A 20,926-nucleotide genomic window follows, 5' to 3' on the forward strand; every position below is an offset into this window, starting at 1 on the left:
CCAAGTCAATTCTTATGGTTGAGTTAAACAATAATCAAGGAGGATCATGAACCAGCTGCTGACCACTATGGCCACATCGAGTAAGTCGAGTTTTGAAGTACGATATGGAACATCTAGACTTGATGCAAACCACAATTTCCAGAAGTCACAATTTTCTCATATGGTGCCTATTTAAGCATGCCAAACACCAAAAAGAAGCTCTCGACAAGTACTACAAGTGTGCAACCACCCTGTTGGGTTCATCACATCCCGATGACATGGGGTTTCAACAACATTTCAGTCTTGAAACAGGTCAGTCAAAGTAAAAGCTTCCTTTCTCAAGTAAGACTTTGAGTGTATCTTCAAATCTAGGAGGAATTAGGCCATGCAACAGAAGATAAAAATGATGCAGGAGTTGACATCTAACTCCAGAACAATGAAAGTTTTGATATCATTTTTCTGCTAGTCATTATTTTAGGAAAAATCTAATCTCTTTTTATTTTTAGCTATAAGAGGAAGCCAAACTGGATTCAAAATGGCGGACCTCACTAGTATATAATAAGGACCTATATAACATTTGTCTTTATCTTCAATGCAAAAAGGGTCTAGACTCTAGAGCCCTACTTTCACCACTCTATATTTTATCATTATTTACTTTGCAAGGTCCAAGTTTAGCAAATTGAAGGAATCACGATCCCTTCTCTCTATGATCAGATCAAACAAGAGCATGTGAATTGTGAAGGCAAGTCTTGTGTCACTGAATGTCTCAACCATCAGGCATTTGGTAAGAGGGAGACACCTTGATTGATCTCTTGGATCAATCACAAATCTACTTGTAGGCATCCTTTCTCACTAACAATATTGCAAACAGGTAGCACCTCACAATCTACTTTTATGGCCTCTCAAGTGTATCATGAAGCCAGGTAAGTGGCCAATGTCATAGCTGGTATTGCATGTCCCATCCAAAAGATGTTGTGGACCTCTAATTTCCCTCGAAAGTTGGGGATCTTTCCACTGTTGATGTAATAGGCTACCGCTATATTAGACAATAATTTGCAGCAGCCCTTCCCTTCATCAAAAAGAAAAAAAGAAAAGGAAAGGAAAACAACATGGGATATATTAAGCCAGTAGCCTCCAAGTATATAACTTGTATTATCATAGATCTTCAATTCCATGATTACAGACACGAATTATAGAACAGATGCGTGCTGCCATATAATTCCAAAGTTCAATTTATATAGCAGGGTCATCTTATTAAATTTAAGATGATATATGATGTGTAGATTAAAGTTAACTTATCAGAAAACTAAAGCTATAAGGAAAGGAGGTTCACCAAAAAAACTAAAAACATAAGGTATTAGTATCCATCAAATGACCTCAAAAACGACCATCAATTAAGTAGTCTAGCAACAATATACCTTAATTTAAACCTATAAAAGTTAGATAGTGGAAGTTCCTTTTTCAAGATATTACAATTATTAGGGGAAAGCACTGTCACCGAAAACCATTACCAATAACATGCACAAAAAAAACAATTTCTATTTAATTTGTTTACACAGTTTATGGAAGTACTTTACGAATCACATGGGTGAAAATATAGGTACAACTGTGCCCAAATGTACTTTAGACTGCTAAGATTACATCTTATATGAGCATATGGTTTAGCATTTGGAACCAAAGTCAATCCAATCGACTATTTGGACTTGATTATATGCTTTAATTAAGTGTTGCCCATGAATTAAATGTCTGTCGACATGGCATGGCATGTCACCTTACCTATTTGTGCCAAATCCTTACCAGCAGAGGGCAATTGCATGGTACTAGCTACGTGCAAATATTTGGCATTTTCCGTGAGAGTGCATGTTAAGCCCCAGCATCTAGGATTTTAAAAACATGGCATAGGACCAGTATGGAATATACATATCAGCCTATATTGAACCCATACCTATCCCTAAGGGTGTCATCCCATGCTAACCGAACTGTAAGTACATACAAAACTGTGTTGTGGTATGTGCAGTACTGACCCTCAACCATGACGAGCTTGTGTCATGGTCTTGAATAGCTTGGCTGGCAGAGCATGGCACAAGACATCCCGTGCAAATGCTAGATTGACCCATCGAAAGTTTATTTTACAGGAAAAGCATTATTTTTCTTCTTAAATCATATAATCACTATTTCTAAGATACACCATACACAGCACACCACACTGTACTGCATTGGACATCAAATGTTCGAGATGTAGACATCTTTCTAAGAATGAAACACTTACACTGAAGTACTGAACCAATTGTTTACTCACTTAAGGTAAAATTATGCAACAATTCTGGAACACACAGGCTGCTTTTAGGATACCAACAAATGCCTATGACACTGCCAAATAGATATAGCACTTTTAAGGCCAGCATCATGGATAAAGAGCTGTCTGATAAGAGAGTGGATTATTTGCAGAAATGGTAACTCTTTTAGCTTGTAAACATATTGTGCAAGAAAAAAAGAATGAACATAAACAAGCAAATCTCATGTCATGCTAATAAATTGAGAGAATATATCAGCTACTCTTCCTCTATGAAGACAAAATAAGCTTGAAGAAAACAGAATAATAAGAGTTCGGACTTGGAAACCCATATATGGGCATATAGGCCTGATCAGAAAGTAAAACTTGAGAGTATATTCAGATTGTGACTTTAGATCATCAACAAACAGTTTCTAATTAACTTCAGTACCATGTTAGAATATGACTAAGAAAATAAAAAGAAGACTAATTAATTTGAGAAGCAATGATGAAAAAAACACGAAAGAAACAGAAGAATAGAATAGGACAGGAGAAGAACAAGAGGAGAAAAAAAGGTTCTGTACAGTTGAGTTTACTTTGTTGAATTATTTTTTTGTTTTTGTACTTGGCCACCATAATCTGATGCAGTATGAGGATATTTTCATCCTGCAACCCTATAAAATTATTATATTAAAAGAACTATGTTCATGAGACAATTTGAGGAAAAAAATATATCTCATGAACACCATCAGCAACTCGGCAGAAATAAATGCCGGTTCGCTCTTATTATTTCATGGTGGCAGGCATCGTGGGATGGGGAACATACCATGATACATGTTTGCTGATAAAGTATGGAACCCCATTATTATTTTGGGGCTTGAATATCTTATTTTTTAACCGTCCTGGTATAGGAGTTATTACTCCGAATCAAATCATACCAATATGACATGTAGAAATTATGGCATTGTTACCAAGGTTTTTGAAAAAAAAATGGCACTATGGTTCCATATCACTTGCCAGCATGATATGTATTGCAGTATATTTTGTATTAACACTAGGAATCACAGAGTACACCCCCTCCTCCCCCCACCCCCCCCAACCCTCCAAAGAAAAAAAAAAAGTGGGGCTGTATAAACATTTTAAGCTTGATTACCAAACGATATGGGGCATTTCAGGCATATTCAGCGCAATACGGATGCACTCAGACCAGTTCACCTCTGGAACCTCCAAAGGGTTGCCATCTCCCACTCTCCAGCCAGTGCAGGCTGATATGGACAAGATTTCAAACCCTGGTTCAGGATAGTGCAAGCTTCAACAAAAAAATTTTCTTCTACAACAGTGTCAAATCATTTGATGTTATTTTGAGATTTCAAGTTGTTGATATAGTTCATCATCCTTGAATCAATAATGTCGAAAGATATGTTAGGTACGACTGGTATAATTATTGTAGTATTTGTTTAAAGATAAATTATAGCAATGAATGTAGTATATCAAGGCTATCTTTGTGTCCATTTGTGGAACTTTGACAATCCATGCCAGAGCTTGGGACAATACAAAATTGCAATCTAGGTCACAACTTGGCTTGATAAGGTATAAAAAGTAACAGTACAAACTTTAACTAATGTCTTATGCAATTGTTCTAAAATTTAATAAAAGAAATAACATGAATGTGAACAATGTTCGCAAGCTAGTAGGTTATTTCTGAACTTCTAATGATTGAAAATGAACATGACACATAAAATTGGTGCACAGCAGCACTTGGGAGAGCGATACAACTTATTGTGGTCATAGCAGATGTCCATTTGTCTCTCAGACACCAAGTGGTCAAGTTAACACATGTAAAGAATTAATAGAATAATGATTACTGGCAACTAAACAATTAAATTACAATAGAAACTAGAGGAGAGCGACCAATTTCATCTTAACAACTTAGCTCGGTAACAGGTACCTTGCGTATATTTTGAGGTGGGGACAGAAACACCTTTCTTTGGTCTGTTGATGCAAGAGATGAATGCAAGGGAAGAACCCAATCAGATGACACTCCACCAAACCGGAATGAAGCTGTTAATTTATCAACCAGCAAGTCAATTTCTGCAACACCCTGAGGAAACATCACAAGTCAGTAACCAAGGGAGAAAAAAGGTACGGAGAATAAATTGATATTGCAAAAGAAATTGATTAAGCAGATAAGTATAGATTCCTGATAGCTTACAGGAAGAAAGACAAGAATGGCACCCAGTGGGTAATTTTCATCAATATAGGATATCAAATCTTCAAGAAGATCGAAATCAATCACATCTTCGTTTAAGTGCTTCTGCATCAAACACAAAAAGGAGGTTATATTGGGCAAACTATAACATTCAAAAGATTACCAAGATGTAAGGTCATATACTTGGCACTCACTAGATTTTTGACGTGTTCGCTCACTGTAGGGACTCAAAAAAAATCTGGAATATAACAAGGATTAACATAGGTCTTCAGAAAGTAGAGATTCATCACCCCAGGAAGATAAAACAAGATTCTTCTTTCCCCTGTGATTATCCACAGACCTGCTACCAGGCTATCATAAACGCAAAGGATCACAGCTTAGTTTAATTAAAAGGTCAAATATCTAATCATAATTTTCATTAATGTTCACCAATAAAATGATAAATCATATCGGAATTATTGAGAGCAGTGCTCTAAGATTCATTCCAGCGACATAAATCTTGAATGAAAAAGTTGAACCTCAAATAAACCAATATAGAAAAGAATCTAATTTAATATTAATTGAAATAAATCTCATGGCAAGTGTCGACTGAATCAGATCTGCACTTCAAAATCTTTCTAATAGAGGAGAAAGGCTAGCTAGATTAATTGTCCAGCAAAACAAAACCTTTCCTTCGAGGCTCAAACTGGGAAACAGTGCTTACAAATTTTCACCAAGATAAAATTCTTTCCTTGGCATACAATGCTTGCTTATGTTAAAAATTCTACTTCATTTATTTCTTACTCTATAATGACTCAAGGAAACTGCATTAGGAAACAGCCAATGAACCAAGAAGTCAGCCAATTTAATTATTTTATGTTGTCCAAATAAAACATGGAAAATTAGATCCAGATGCCCTGGATCAGAATACTAGAGGAAATTGGGTGACATCTGCAAGTTTCACTAGTTGAACAGCAATGGTAAAGTGTGGGACCTGAGTGATGATGAGATACCCGTTCACTCATATTCCAAGACATAAGCCCCAGATCATCTCGTGATACAAGTGGTGATGCTTGATGGCAATCCGAGTGATGATGCACTTGGTGCCCAGGGGAAGTAGCAGTGGACGTGAGGGTGAATGCGACTCATAGCCACATGGTCTGATTCCATTCAGCAATGATTCTTATTTCACTCATGCATGCAAGATGTGGACCACGATGCATGATGTAAGCTCACGAGAATATGATAGCATGTAGGAGGTAGGCGCTTTGTGGTAGTTCAGGATCCGGCACTATTGCATATGCTGATGAAGCACATGGAGAAGAGTCCCTGGATGTTTCTAGATCCTCATTGAACACCGGGAAAATATTCAGCACAGCTAGTGTACAGCCCATATGCATATCTTTATTTAAGGTATTGTATTTGAGTACTACTACCCCGTCATAGCTCGGCCAGAGTAGGATCGGATTTTTGCTGCCGTGACCTTCCTCGGGTGAGATGGTCAGTAAAGTATCAGACAAAAGATTGGTATCAAAGTGACTATCCAAAATTCCCGTATTATCGAATATAGGGGTGGGCAAAGTATCTAGGTTGTAGTAAAGTCCAAGGCTCCGATCATGATTGAGGTTCTGACATCCATAAGCAACATAGACACTCCACAAGGAATAGACGTCGATATATATTTTATAATTCAAATCTATATGATATATGTATTTTCAAGCAAAAAACTATACATTGCGTATTTTTATTTATTACAATGACATCCATCAGCAATCATATAGTGTCCCAAGACCCAATATGAAACAAAATAGCATTAAAATCACAATTCCAAGATCCTTAAATCTTACAAAACCATAACAACCAAAAAATTAAAAGACATAAAAACAAAAATAATGAATCGGTATCGTACTGATACGGTTCTCCATACATCATAATACAATACCATACCAAACCAATACCAAATTGGCAAAGTACTCAATACCAAAATCGCGAACCTTAATCCTAAGGAAGGTTTTAAACATGGTCTTAGATCCCGATGGGACACCAAGACAAGGTACCTTCCTAAGTGTCAAAACAAAACCGTCTCGCCATTGTCTTAACTTCTTGAACGACATATCTTGGGACATCTCCAGTCCCAGCATCAGGGTGGGGTGGAATCGCAATGTGTCTCATTCGATGGGCAAACTAGGATAGTCCATCCCATAGAATTTAGAACATTGGTTTTAAATACCAGTGAGATGGTGGGATACGGATAAGGCACCATCCCAAATGTTAGGACGGGATACGACATCCACCTCCCAAGTATCGATACAAGAGATGTCCCGTTCCATGAAAAGAGGACAGCCCCATTCCATAGTATTTAAAACCTTGATCATAAGACTAGATATGACTCTTAGGTCGTCCTAGCTCCAATTACACTTTTTTGAAGTTAATCATCAGTTAGGGGGAGGAAGTCGAGTTACGTGGTGCAAGTAGATCATTATTACACAAGTTTTGATACGTTGGTCCGAACCTGGACCATAGTTGGTGTTAACATTCAAAACAGAAGTAACAAGTAATCGGCCAACATGTAGGGGTTATTGCCATTAGCCAATAAGGCATGGCCCCATACTTCTTCCAGTAAGAAAAGGTACACATGGAGTTGATATTCAGATGTGTGCTCATAATACCTTCATTAATGTCTTCCTTTTGACTTTTATAACAAGGAATGTCGAACCAGCGCGAACCGCCTAGTTTGGCCTGTAACGAGCCGACCCAGTGAAAAACTAGGTCGATTTGGCCTTTGGATTCGGTTCCGGCCCCAGTGAAAATTGGGTCGATTCAGCCTTTGGATTTGGTTCCGGCTCCGATCGGCCGGAACCAGTCCCGAAATGATCGGACCTTACTGGTGCGAACCGGCCGGTTCCGTTCAAACTAGGTGCAAACTAGCCGGTTCGCACCGAGTCAACCCGGTTCTGACCGGGCCCCTCCCTTTTTCTTTGTGTGGTGTTATAATATTGTTGAAAGGCCATTGTTGGAAAGGCCTGAGAAGACTTTTCCATAACATTAGTAGCAGCGGTCACCATTCTGCCATTCTCCCTTCCTCCTTCCCACCGGGTCAAAAATCACACCGATTTAGCACTTTAGAAGAAAGATTTAAGCCTAAATAAGGTGTGCTTTCTCTCTCCTATCTCATGCCCTCATTTTTTTGGGCTAAAAAAAATAACTCGAAAATTACAAATAAGAAAGATCATACCAAATTTTTGATTTGGGTTTGATTTTATTATATGTTGTTGATCTATAGACGATCTACACGATGACACAAAAAATTTAATTTTTAAATTTTATATTTGTAAAATTAAAATATATTTTGGATTAAAAATATTTTTTAAAAAATAAAAATTTTAAAAAAACTGTAAAATTTGAAGCATATTTAGGAGCATGCTAGCTACTTTTTAACAAATTTGGTGTCCATTCATTCAAGTTTTGTGCAACATACGCGTAGTAGTTTAGGCCTAAATTTAAAAAAAATTGAGAAATAAGTAACCTTTGATGCATGCCCAACAGCCTAAAAAAATATATGTAGCATCCATTATTGGATTCTACATAGATTTGGAATTGAAATTAATTTTTTAAAATAATAATATTTAAAAATTATTTTTTAATTCAAAATATAATTAAAAATATATAAATAACAACAAAAATTATAAAAAATAGTAATACGTATTATATAATTCAGAAGTACTTTTTGAAGTAAAAAACATATTTTCTGAAATTATGATATTTAAATATATTTTGAAATTTAAAAATTATTAGAAATATTTAAATAAATAAATAAATATGAAAATTAGTATTACGTATTAGATATATCAAATGTATTTTTCTGACGAAAAAATTATCTTCATCATAAGTTAATTTTACTATTTTTAAATAATCGGTAAACTGTCGCAGTTGATAAACCTACAGAAATGGAGCCATCAAGAAAAAAGAAGCCAAAGTGTGACATTAGTTGGGATCATGGGCAAATACTCTTGGATCGGCACCATTGGAAGTGCAACTGGTGCAACCTAGAGTTCAAAAAATGAGGGGTAACTAAATTGAAGCGGCACTTAACTAGTAGTTTACCCTAACATATCTACGTGCCGGAAATGTCCATAGAAGGTTCGGTAGCTGATGAAGAAGTACTTCGCTGATTTCAGAACAGCGAAGAAGAGTCTCCAACAAAAAGGTGGTGAAGCATCGAGCGGCAAAGCCACCTCCATATCACTCTAAGAAGTCGGAAGAGGCGTCTGCTTCAGATGACGAGGCATGGATCCAGGCTGCCATACAAGTGAGCTTCGATGATCCGGGGTAACAGGATGAGGTGGCCAAACACAGAGCCTGATTTGAGCCCTCATACTATGAGTCGGGCTCCGATTATGCGAGCAGCGGGACAGATCCAGCGCACCGACCGGTTCGCATCGAGTTCGAACTGAACCGGCCGGTTCCGAACGGTTTTGGCCAATTCCATGCTGGTTCGCAGCAGTAAGGTCCGGTTCATACTTTTTCTGGCCGATTCAAGGCCAAAACCGAATCCAAAGGCCAAACCGACCTAGTTTCCCACCGGGTCAGCTCGGTACGGGCGGTTCGGCCTAGTTCGGCATTCCTTGGTTTATCCTAAGGATTGTGTTACACATTCCTCACTCATTTCACTTTTGATATAAAATTATATGTAATGGCATGCGCCGCTGTGATGCCATTTGATGAAAAGAGGGCCCATTTTTAGTATAACAAAGAGTTCTTATTGCTGAAATTTATCAGAATACCTCAGGTATTTTTTAAGGCATGATAAATTATGGTCCATTTCTGATTGACCTGACTGTTGAACCGGTGATCCATAAAACATCACCTTTCTGGTTCAGATAACAGCCTGGGATTAACAATATTAATCCAAACGTTAGCTAGCATGGTAAAGCACTAAAATAGAACAAAGGCATCAGCAAATGACTGGTGTATACATGGATCAGGCAAATGTACCCGTCACTGCTGAGATACATGGTACCTAATACTACCAGAGAGACTGATCAAGCTAAAAATATTAAGAAAATAAAGAATCACCCAAAAACAAAATCAGAAAAAAAAATGGTTATAAAAAAAATTAGTAGCCATAAAGCTATATTTAGATTTTTTTTTAAAAAATGCATCTGGAGCAAAGATTTGAATATCAGCACAATGTCATGCAATACAAGGCAGGTGAACAATGTTAACTTCAACACTGGGATATAAATTACTACGAGATAAAGTTTTGAAAATATGTCACAGCCAGCAATTAACCTCTCAAAACCATGAATGGATTTATATATCAAAATTAAACCGGAGAATTTCGTATTTGGTTCCATCAAGAATTTCTTAGGCAAAGTAATAAATAATAAGCATATTCTTAGCAGAAAAACAGTTCAAGATCAGAGCAGTATATGCATTTGAAGATCTAATAAGTTGCAGCTACATCCGCATTCCTAGTGCAAGGAAGAAACTAACTTTTCCTTTCTTCGGTATCAAAAATGTTCCTGATGCAGGAGAATCTGAAGGAAGATTATACTCAAGGTTTTCATAAACATCCTCGAGAAAGTAAGTTGAAACTGGATGTGTCCTCCCTTCCGCGGTGATTACAGGGCAATTTCCAAAATACCTCGAGAACAAACTCGAATCAACTGTTGCAGACCTAGATATACAGTGAACATATAAATACAATCATTAGAATCTATGCACGGTTGTCCCGTATCTGTCAGAAAATTGGGATGTGCAACATATATTTTGTTGAAAAAGGAGACAAAGGAAGATAAAGAAAGAAAAAGCTTAATTGTAAGTAAGTACATGAGAACCACTTTCAATTTTTGCCTTCTATGAGAAAATTGCCTCTCGATCAGGTCTTTCAGAACAATGAGCAAAAAGTCCCCCTGTCAAATGGGAAAAAAAGGAACTAGCTGCTTGAATGTTAAACTGCTACTATTGTTTTGACCAATAAGATGGTATCCACTCAAATATATCATTGTACAAAAGCTTTCTAAACTTCTTGATGCACCAAGCAATGTTGTATATAGCATCAAATTTAAATAAATGATAGCTTTTCGGCATTAGAATGCAATTTTCTGAGCAGCGATTCATGAAGACAGCAGAAAGCTTCAAGAAAAATGAAGATGTACAATCATTCACCATGTATGCAAAATTAACAAAATCAATGTATATATTATGGAAACTGGAAAGCATAACAAGAAACCCACAAGTCAACTCAGAAATGGGTGTAGTGCCTGAATAGAAATGGGTGTATAACTGTGATAGACTTTTGAGAATTGAAGAAACCATTATGATCAAGGTTTGTCATACCGGTCGGTACCGGTGCATACCCAACCATATCAATACCGAACTAGTATGTGGTATGGGAGGCATACCGACACTCCATACGCCAAACCAGCCCCCATGCCAAGTATATCAACACTGCAATAGGATGGTACCGGTACCGAGATCGCAAACCTTAATTATGAATTCATGATAATAGTTAAGCATATACTACAAGGTATACTGATAAAATTTTATTAAAAAAATCTATTCCAAATTTTGTTAGCTTGAAAGGTACATCTTTGCAAGGACAAAGCTTTCCATAAACTAAGTTATTAACTTATTATAATAACCAATTTAGATATCTAAAGTTATTTCTTCAAGGAATATGAAAGAAAAATTCCTACCAACTGAAATCTATCAGTTTTTGGACATGCTTGGAAATTAATGAAGCCTTCTGTCAGATGTAGACTTGGTTGTCACATATTATATCATTGTCCTATTGCAGAAGATAAGGTTGGCACTCTAGAAAAGAACAAACAATGCCAGCATGCCTTCTCACTCTTCTAGGGCCCAGTTCCTCAGCAACATGCCATTGCATTTTTACCGATTCAAATTCCCACTCAAACAAAGTTTTTCCAAACTTTTATTGCCTCTGCCATCATTATTGCCTGGACACTCCATTTTTGTGGGTTTTTTGATGTGCTGAGCACCTCGACACTAGGGGCATCTCTTGACACGATTTCATACCATTGCATCATGATGTCATCGTTATTACATGTCTAACTTTGGCACTTCTATATGAAGGTTGTCAAGTTTGATGTAACAAGTAGCAACCATTTATCAAATTTAATTAACTTAAGGTATATAGGTGTTGTTCATTATTCAATATATGCACACGTAAATACACATGTCCCCATCCAATTTTCAAAAAAGTTGTCAAGTCAGATTCCTCTTGGCACATGGACACTTAACACCCTTGTCACATGTCCCAGTAACATTGCCTGTAATGCATACCTACCATCCAAACGCATGCCTGCCTCAAATATTTTACACTCTATCTATGCTAAGCCCCTACAATGAACTCATTTTGGATTCCCCCCCTAGTTTTGCACATAACCAAATCTAGATTTGCTCCTTTTAACATTCTCATTATGGACTCCTTTCTAGATTTGCACATAACTATTTCCAGATGTTCTCCTGTCCACACTGAATATCCTATTGTTCTTTCTTACTTTGTTTCGTTTAGTAATAATAAGCAAAGTAAGCCAAAAGAGTACAAAATAAAATATTTAAACATGCAATTAGAAAGACATGTAAAAAGCACACGATCACAGTAAAACACATAAAGAGATGGAGATTTTAAAGAACCGTTCATGCACTTCATCAACATATCATGTCGCCAGCCAAGTCCTTGTTTCCCTGCTGGAGACTTGCATGAATGATAGCAAATGTTATATTATCTAAATTTCACATACATAAAAAGTTGTACATGTTCCCAAATATAACATAAAAGAAATGTATAATGAGATGTAAACACTCATCTTGACGAGTGACAGTTTTTGATGCCTAATTCTCCAAATTAATTAGAGCAATTTATAAACAGCAAAGATAAAGCTAGAGCATAATGGACAAAGTGAAGAAGCACCTCAATAGTGTTTAAAGTACAGTTGCTAAAAAGGAAGCAACCACAATGCTAAATCATCTTTACTGATCATAATATGTACAGGAAAGAGTAGCATGAGGCTGCCAACAAAAAATATTAGTGGATCGTGATGTCCAAAATAATAAGGATATGTTGGTGCACAAAGTTCAGGATGTGAAACAAGTATACAAGTGATTTTCATCCATATCGGCACGCTTGGGTCAATGGGCCAGGGAAAGAAACCCCTACTGAATTTCAATATCCTTGTTTACCATTCCTGCCCCCAACAACCATCCAATACATGGACAAAAAAAACCTGCAGCAGCTTCCATTCCACCTCCAGATCTTTCTGTACTTAAAAAAGTTCCTATACCATTTGAAACGAATGAAACAAAAGAATGCAAAACCAAGCACCTACTCAGATCCTTTTCTTTTCCTCTTGAAAGCCAAATCCAACATGTTTGCACCCTCATCAAGGCCCTTTAATGAGAATGAAGAAATAAGCCTTGACACCAAATGGGGAGAAAAGCAAGATCTGCTCCCTCCCTTCCTAATCTCCTCCCCCATGACTGGTTCTTTATCAATTTCTCTTTGTACCTATAGCATCAATGGGATTTTGGCACCTCAAGTTCTCTCAGCCAGCTATAACCAGTATTACGTATTCCTCTCTCATTGCAAATTTAGCCAATTTCCTTTTCTTTATATATGTGTGCCTACCCCTTTTACTCTTTCAGCCCCTTGTCCAGATAGTAATGTTCTTCTATATTTTCTCTTCTTTTTTTTCCAGTACAGGATGAGAATTGTGCAAGCACCCAAAAAGAAAAAGAGAGAGCTCTGTTATTCTAACACTGCAAATAATGTAATGTCATATATTTGACTTCTGGAATCATGGGATCACAAGTCTTCCCTCTTAAATGGGTTTAAACTTTAAACATTTAAAGAGCAGATTTGTGATCACTTAAACTCTTAGAACATATTTCCTAGTTTTATTGCAAGTCCAAAATGCTATCCACTTTCCTTTCATCAAACATGTGCACCAACCCTTGTTGATGTCCAGCAACTTATATAAGTTGTCCAAATCAGACCTTTTTCTTCACTTTAATGATATGATAAGTTTTGTCATATTACAATAGTAGCAAACTAGCAATGTCTTTGGCCTTCATAACCATGACCATTATGGTCTAACTCAGGTCCGCCGTACCGGTACCGTCGGCGTACCGGTACCGGTCGGCGTACCGGTGGCGTCCCGGACCGGTACGGAACCGGTGGCGTACCAGTCTGTAGGTGGCGTACCGTCCGAACCGGTCCGTACCGATCCGTACCGGTTCCGTACCGGTTCTTCAACAATAAATTACCGGTACCGGATTTCACGCTGATCCGGTACCGGTCCCAGGCCGGACCGGTACGTACCGGCCGGTACGGACCGGTACGGCAGACCATGGTCTAACTATTTTCTGGAGGGCAGATGTGCACGGCATTGTTAAAAGACCCAGCATATAGTACAATCGGGACCACTTGCAATACACAATGTTTCTTCAGGTTCCAAAATGCAAATTTCCATATCTAGAATATGTGAAAGAATGAGAAGAAAATCTGACAGAAATCAAGCTAGACTTAATTTTCAATCTAAGATTTAAAATTATTTGCATAAAGAATAAAGCTACCGATAGTAATGATTTAAAAAAATGCATGGTAAACCTTGTTAAAGGTTGTAGCGGTAAGTTTCCGGTAGACACAAACTAAAGACTCGCCTTTATGTTTGTGATAAGAGGACCACATGAGATTTTGCTTATTTTCATAGTGCATTTTACAATAATATGTTTAGCTTACATCGTAATAAATGAACACATATATTTCTTATATCAATAGTGTTTCAAAAGGTGCATTTATCCCTCTCCCCTATCCCCCAAAAAAAAATGTAGACATGCAGGCACACAAACATATGCACATAAACATGCAAGCATGCATATACATGTGCACATGCACAAACATACACACACCCTACACATGCACACACATACAGACACCCTACACATGCACACTCAAGCAACTCCCCACCCCCAACCCACCCCAAAGGCACCTGCACATGCACACCCCAGACGCGCATGCAAGCACACACACAGATGCACACACAAGAAAGAAACCTGGGAACATTATGGTTTTGCACCCAGGTCTCTCTCAAAGATGCTAAGATGATGATGACAGACTAATAAGACAGTTCAGATCTACATTAAATCCATCAAGAAAACAAATGCAATTATTTGTACAAATACTGGAAACTGTACTGTAAAGGAATATACTGAAGGCCAGGCAGAATACATGACTAATGTAAAAAATTTACATGTAATAGATGTAAACAGTTAGACAGATCATAAATGCAACAAGCAAAACTTACTGCCAACTTCCTAAGAAGGATGCCTGTGGTACAAAAGAGAAGCTTTGTCTTCTCATTCCTAGAATAGTAAATATAAAAAAAACATTTTCAGAGATATGTAATTTCTTCCAACAATTTGTGTATATGGTATATACACTAACAACACAAAATAAAAGGTCTGTTTATCTGTCTGCATTACACGGACACAGGTTCTTGTGTCAGGTATCACTGTGCCTCTAGGCATCAAACCTTTCAATATCTAACAATTTCTTCTGATGGAACCATGTCCATGTGTCATGCCAATCTCTAGGTTTAGTTGTGGAGTACAGGTAATTGAGGCTACATGTTACATAGGTGTCTGTGTGCATAGCATAGATGCTGATTTGCAAAAATTACATATTGCAGTACCTGGCACTATCAAGGCGAACTTGATAACCAACCAATGAATCATTACTACCAGGTGAGGACTCGCATCGTTCATCTGACACTCTTTCTGCAACAGAGATGGCCTACAAAAACATGTAGCAGAAACCTGGTATCCAGTTCTCACATATAGAGAAATTGCATTGCAATTAACAGATAAAATATTAATATGACCAAAAACATAATTCCATAAATAAGAGCAATAAAGGATACTAATGTCTTGGCAATATTAACCTTATGAGTTTCAACATTTAAGACAATAAGTGCTTTCCAATGCATCACATGGAATACTCTTTTGAAGTTCCAATACTAAAGAGGATACCACATGTTGTCCTCTTAAGAGGATACCACCCTCTGACACGCCCGGAAGCGGTTAGAGCGACTTACACAGCATACCAGATATGGCTGGCAAGGAATACTCGAACATTTGGTGAGCATAGCATGTCGCCAAGGATCGTAGCGGAGAGCGCCCGGGTGGATGCGGCAAAGATTAGTCATGCTTCCTTCTTAGACCGGCCTTTGATAGCTCGAGACATCTGGAGTTCCCATTCTGCCTCGGCAGCATCCCGTACGGTATTCTTCACCTGGGAGCCCCCATCCCCTAGCTTCCTCAAGGTCAATTTCGATGAGTTGGTACTGTATGGAGGCACAATAGGTGGAGCGGGTTTCGTCATCAGGGACCCAAACTCCAGGGTTGAGGCAGCGGAAGGCTGTCCGCTATTCGATTGCACAATTCTCGGTGCAGAGCTGAGGGCGACTTGGGCAGGTCTTCGACATGCTCAGTGTGTGCTATCAGCTAGTTCAGTCATTTTGGAGGGTGACTCGGCCACGGTCATCAATTGGATCCAGGAGGTCCGAGGGTCACTACCGGTGACCATCCATTGCTTCGTGATATCTGGATGATGATGAGGGATGGAGAATTTCTCCAAGCTAAGCATGTGTTTAGAGAAGCCAATGGGGTTGGTTGCAGACTAAATGGCCACCTATGTGCCAACCACGTCGGCAGTACCGTGTGAACAGGGGATGGGAAGCTGCCTTGGGAGCTCCGAAATATTTTGTTTTCTGACTTTATTGAATGTATCCGTGCACGTGTTGTATGATTTACCTGTCGTAGCAAAAAAAAAGAAAAAAAAAAAAGAGGAGCATAGTATTCGTAGGTCTCTAGGTTAGCATCCACCTACTAATGGATTGATCAGTGGACTTCATCACAAGACATTTTCACCGTTACCCTAGATACTATTAGATTTTCCAAAATCTAGCATACTATCAACTTTAGAATCCTTTGGAAAGAGTTATTTGTCTTCACATATTAATATAGATGAGGTGAATTGTGGTTTTATCCCGTGTCACTATTTTATTTCTCAAGTTGGAGAGCAAAAATAGCTTTAGACATCTGTTATAATGTTGTATATGATTATTCTTCTTACATGCCAACAGCTGTTAGTCTTAGCTCGTTGGCATCCCACTCCGAATGGCTTGTCTTTTAGGGAGGTCAAGGGTTCAAACCCTGGTGGTGGCACATTACAACCATATAGCTCCAAAAAAAAAAAAAAATCTTCTTACACACATAATATTCTCAAGTATAGTGTTTGCAGTATCATACTACGTAATCTATTAAAAGCATATATTATGCTCTCTTCCATCACATTATGACTCCAACATTTAGCACCTAAAGTCCCAAAAAGAATGAAATATATATATATATATATATATATATATATATATTATCGAATGCATAGAACAAATTGTCAGGGGAAAAAAGAAGAAGAAAGCCACAATCCTAAAAGCATAATAATATCACGAAGAAGATTTTGAATTCATTAGGAGAATCCTTTATTGATAGAAGTAAAAGTGTAAAACTATATTCTAAATGCAGCTAATAGAATTATATTACTATTGGAGTGCAAAAACTAGCCCACAAAATTTAGCATTAACCATAAAATGCTAAAACATTATTTACATAACCAGAAAAAAGAAAAAACATAAAACAGACATGCAAGTGATTAACATATCTACATGTGTCCTCAAAATGTTGATGCTTCATTAAGTATCTGTTAGTCTGTAAATAACCATATAGATAATTTGCACATAGGAACAGAACTAAGCAACAATAAGAATGTGAGTATTCCATGAGGGAAATTAAAGAAAATCATAAATATAGAAGTTTGCTAATGATCCATTTTCTAACTGCTGGTCCATTCCTGAAAGCAATTACAAGCATGTTAATAAAGATGGTTGCAAGTTCAGCTCTCCAGTACAATTCGACTAGAGGTAAAGATCTAGTGTTTGAAAAAATATGAAGAATCCACTAAAAGTTCACAAGAATTTCGATTGCTAAAACATAGAGACATTAACAAAAATAAAGTAAGATACTCAGCGTATTTGTAAGATATTCGACATATTTATATTTTTATTCATCTTAAAATGAGAACAGACAGCAAAAAAACCAGCATCACCAGCAATTTATAATGCTACTCATCTGTAATTCACTAATGTTTCTTAAACCAGCCATCAATAGTTCATTGAATTGTTAAAATTGTGAATAACTGTATGATTCTTGATTAATTCAATTACCACAGAATGATTCAGAGATTCATTTCAGCCAAAGAAAAGAAATGGGGAATAATTTAAGAATTTTCCAATAATTAGGACAATATTGTCATTATGCCAATAGACACAAGGTAGTATACCATGTAGTAATGTATTGCAAATTGTTATTGCCAGAAGAAGCAGATGGCTGGCTTTGCTTATAACATAGAAAATAAATGAAATAAGAATAATCATGAAGATCCTGTCTGAGCACATGGCATCGTTCTGTGTGTGAACATCAAGACTAACATCTCCAAGAGTAAATCATTTTAAGGCAATAAATCAAAGTTCACTTCAACCACACTGCATGATAAAAAAAAAAACCACACCAAAGCATATCAACCAATATCCAACATATACATGCTAAAAATACATTTGAGTCAAACAAGAAATATAATGGGGATTAACCATACTGCTATTCTCCTGGGTTGTGTGCACACTATGTTACAACATCCACCTTGCCCTGAGTTAATCATGTCGTCCAAAATAAATTGTGGAACCTGCAAGTGTTAAGTATTTAGAAAATGATCACTATAATCTTATGCAAAAGAAGTAAACAAATATATATACCAATAAATGAAAAGACTAAGTACAGCAGGCAGAAGGCTTTAGTTCTAGGGGAAGGGGGTAACATAATCTTTATAATGCTACTTTTAAAGTTGTGATGGTGATATTAATCATGGTATGAATCCTTGAGTGAAAGGATTTTTTCCCCTAGAGGGGCATCATAAAGCAAGGAAAATATAATTATTTTATAGTTGTGAAGAAGCTCATCTTATTCAGAAAATTCCACATATACTTTGCTTAAGCAGTAGTGGAAATTTAGTAGGTTGTAGGGTATGCCATTTAACTAGAGGAGGGACTCTTGGAGCATAATTAGATATTATAGGCCAAACAACTACAAGAATTTCTCTGAACAATACAATTACAACATTGTCATTTCACCTGGTAGGGTGAAATCAAGGTTCGCAATACCGGTTTTGAAACATGCACAAGTATAATGTTGGTGTAATGCTGGTATTAGTTTGGCATATTGACACTCTACACACCCCCATACAGAGTATCGGTTCAGTACCAATACGGTACGATATGCACAGTACATGGCAATACGACTCGCATAGCAAACCTTGGGTTAAATATTGGCTCTTCTTCGTTGCTGGATCAAAATTTGGCAAGGTGATATTACACAAGGATCCTAATCCAAGCTACTGAATGGAGACCAACAATAGGTATAGACTAGCAGTTGAAACAAGGAAGAGAAATACCCAAGCAACACAGAAATCTTGCAAATTTTTTTATTGTTCCTCAGCCTGACAGCTTTTGTGGAGCCAGTTGCACTAGGAGATAATACATCAGCTGTGATTTCCATGTTAGACAAGGATTCTTGACACTAAATTGTCGACTAGAACCATACTAAATTTCCAACAAATGTTTCATTTGTCATCTATTTTGCTCTTAGGAATCAAATAGTCTGCACTATCTATACCATGAACACACTCAGCATCCATCAGCAAAAAAAAACATACCCAAACTTGTGGCAGATACTGAGAAGGCATGTTACCAAGACCCATATCATTCTGATAAACCACTTTATATGGTTCTTTTATAATTGTAAAAATATGCTCCTAAGTCCTAAATTAAAAACCACATGTCGCTTCTTATCTAGCATCATACCTTATGAAATCTCTTGATTTCTTGGATGTGTTTTCCTATAAACCAAACATCATCAAAGATACATATAAGACACAAAGGGTAACAATTATAGATATCCCTTTCAGCACTGCCATCTACTTTGTAGTGTAGATGACTTTCAGCAATCCCTTCAATTTTATTGATGCCGCCAACAAGACAATAATGTTTCAGAAAAATGGGAGACCTTTTATCCTTCAGAGCTTCAGTGGATGCTAGCATATTTACATTTCCTATTATGATAGCAAGAAAAGATCGCTATCTCGTTGGTTCCCAAGGATTAAGGTTTTTCATTTATTCATGGAATGTTCCCTGTCTGGGAATGATTTCAACTATCCAGAGGGAAGTTCTTCACAATTTCCTTGTTGTATTTCAATTGGCATATTTCTCTGAAGTAGACAAGAAATTTCTCTGTATGTTTTTAGAAAAAATTATACAGAGAAATTTTAAAAAAAATATCATGACTATCATCTTAAGCATCAAAATGAAAAATAATTATAACATACCTGTGTCGTTTTACCGCAACCTGTTTCTCCACAAACAAACAATCACATCATTGTCCTTCAGTAAATTAGGAAACTATCCTTCAGCCTAGCTATGGGAGTAGAGCAGGCCCTAGCTTCCAGCATTGTGCAATAAAAGAGATGAAATTGTGAATGAAATAGAGCTTTCAAATGAGTCAGAGATTAACTTGTGACTTGAAATTTTTAAGAGGCATATAATCATTTATCAAAAGTAAGCAAGCATAGGGCCCACAGTATAGCAAATCTCATTGACAGATGTGCAATTACATATAATCGAGATACTACTGGTGTATAATTGTAGAAAAGATGTTAGATCTCATTGGGACTATAGGTTGCATAGGATGTCAAAAAATATGCACCCTAAGACAAAGAACTAAAAAGCACTTTGCTCATTGATGCAAATTGATGTAGTCATGCCACAGTGACAAAATAGTTGTCAGGTCAATGCGAAGAGATACCACCATTATTTTGGCAGCCTTCATATTTTATTCTCTAGTTCTTTTTTCAAATAAATGCTTGCTGCTGCTTCCGTAGAACTCATTCCTACATGCACCCAATAAAAAAAATAAATAAATAGGATAAACAAACAAGACAACAATAGAAAAAGTAATCAATAACGGAACTTCATTACAACTAAGAAAGATAGGGAAATTCAAGTACATTTGAGACCAATGAAATGAAGAGAGAAACTGCTGATGATAATTTGATCAACTTATGAAGACAAAGAAGGCAAGAAGTTCAGAGCTGAGAACATTTTTTTAAGTCTCTCTATCAGGTCCTTTACTAGTACAGTATGGTACAGTACATCACCATACTGGCACATGATACACTTTTGGAGTCAGCACAGTATCTGTATGATGTGTTGGTATGGAAGTGTAAACAGCCTCTATACCGTACTGACATCCACAAACAAATTTTACAACTTTACCCTCTGAAGAACATGCCCACC

At 37.0% G+C, this 20,926-nt stretch overlaps 1 protein-coding gene across 1 annotated transcript in view; it reads right to left on the reverse strand.

Annotated features, from left to right (window-relative positions):
* The window catches only part of LOC103701281 (DExH-box ATP-dependent RNA helicase DExH7, chloroplastic), a 59,569-nt gene that overhangs the window by 28,851 nt on the left and 9,792 nt on the right, over positions 1 to 20,926 (reverse strand). Inside the window, 13 exon segments of the mRNA XM_039133905.1 lie at positions 4,200 to 4,352; positions 4,464 to 4,565; positions 4,655 to 4,723; positions 4,725 to 4,811; positions 9,936 to 10,119; positions 10,272 to 10,354; positions 12,003 to 12,010; positions 12,103 to 12,128; positions 12,130 to 12,155; positions 14,774 to 14,831; positions 15,161 to 15,261; positions 18,178 to 18,264; positions 19,960 to 20,120. Coding sequence (XP_038989833.1) covers positions 4,200 to 4,352; positions 4,464 to 4,565; positions 4,655 to 4,723; positions 4,725 to 4,811; positions 9,936 to 10,119; positions 10,272 to 10,354; positions 12,003 to 12,010; positions 12,103 to 12,128; positions 12,130 to 12,155; positions 14,774 to 14,831; positions 15,161 to 15,261; positions 18,178 to 18,264; positions 19,960 to 20,120 — 1,145 coding nt within the window.

This window comes from Phoenix dactylifera, chromosome 14 (assembly GCF_009389715.1).
Source record: "Phoenix dactylifera cultivar Barhee BC4 chromosome 14, palm_55x_up_171113_PBpolish2nd_filt_p, whole genome shotgun sequence".
Lineage (NCBI taxonomy): Eukaryota > Viridiplantae > Streptophyta > Magnoliopsida > Arecales > Arecaceae > Phoenix > Phoenix dactylifera.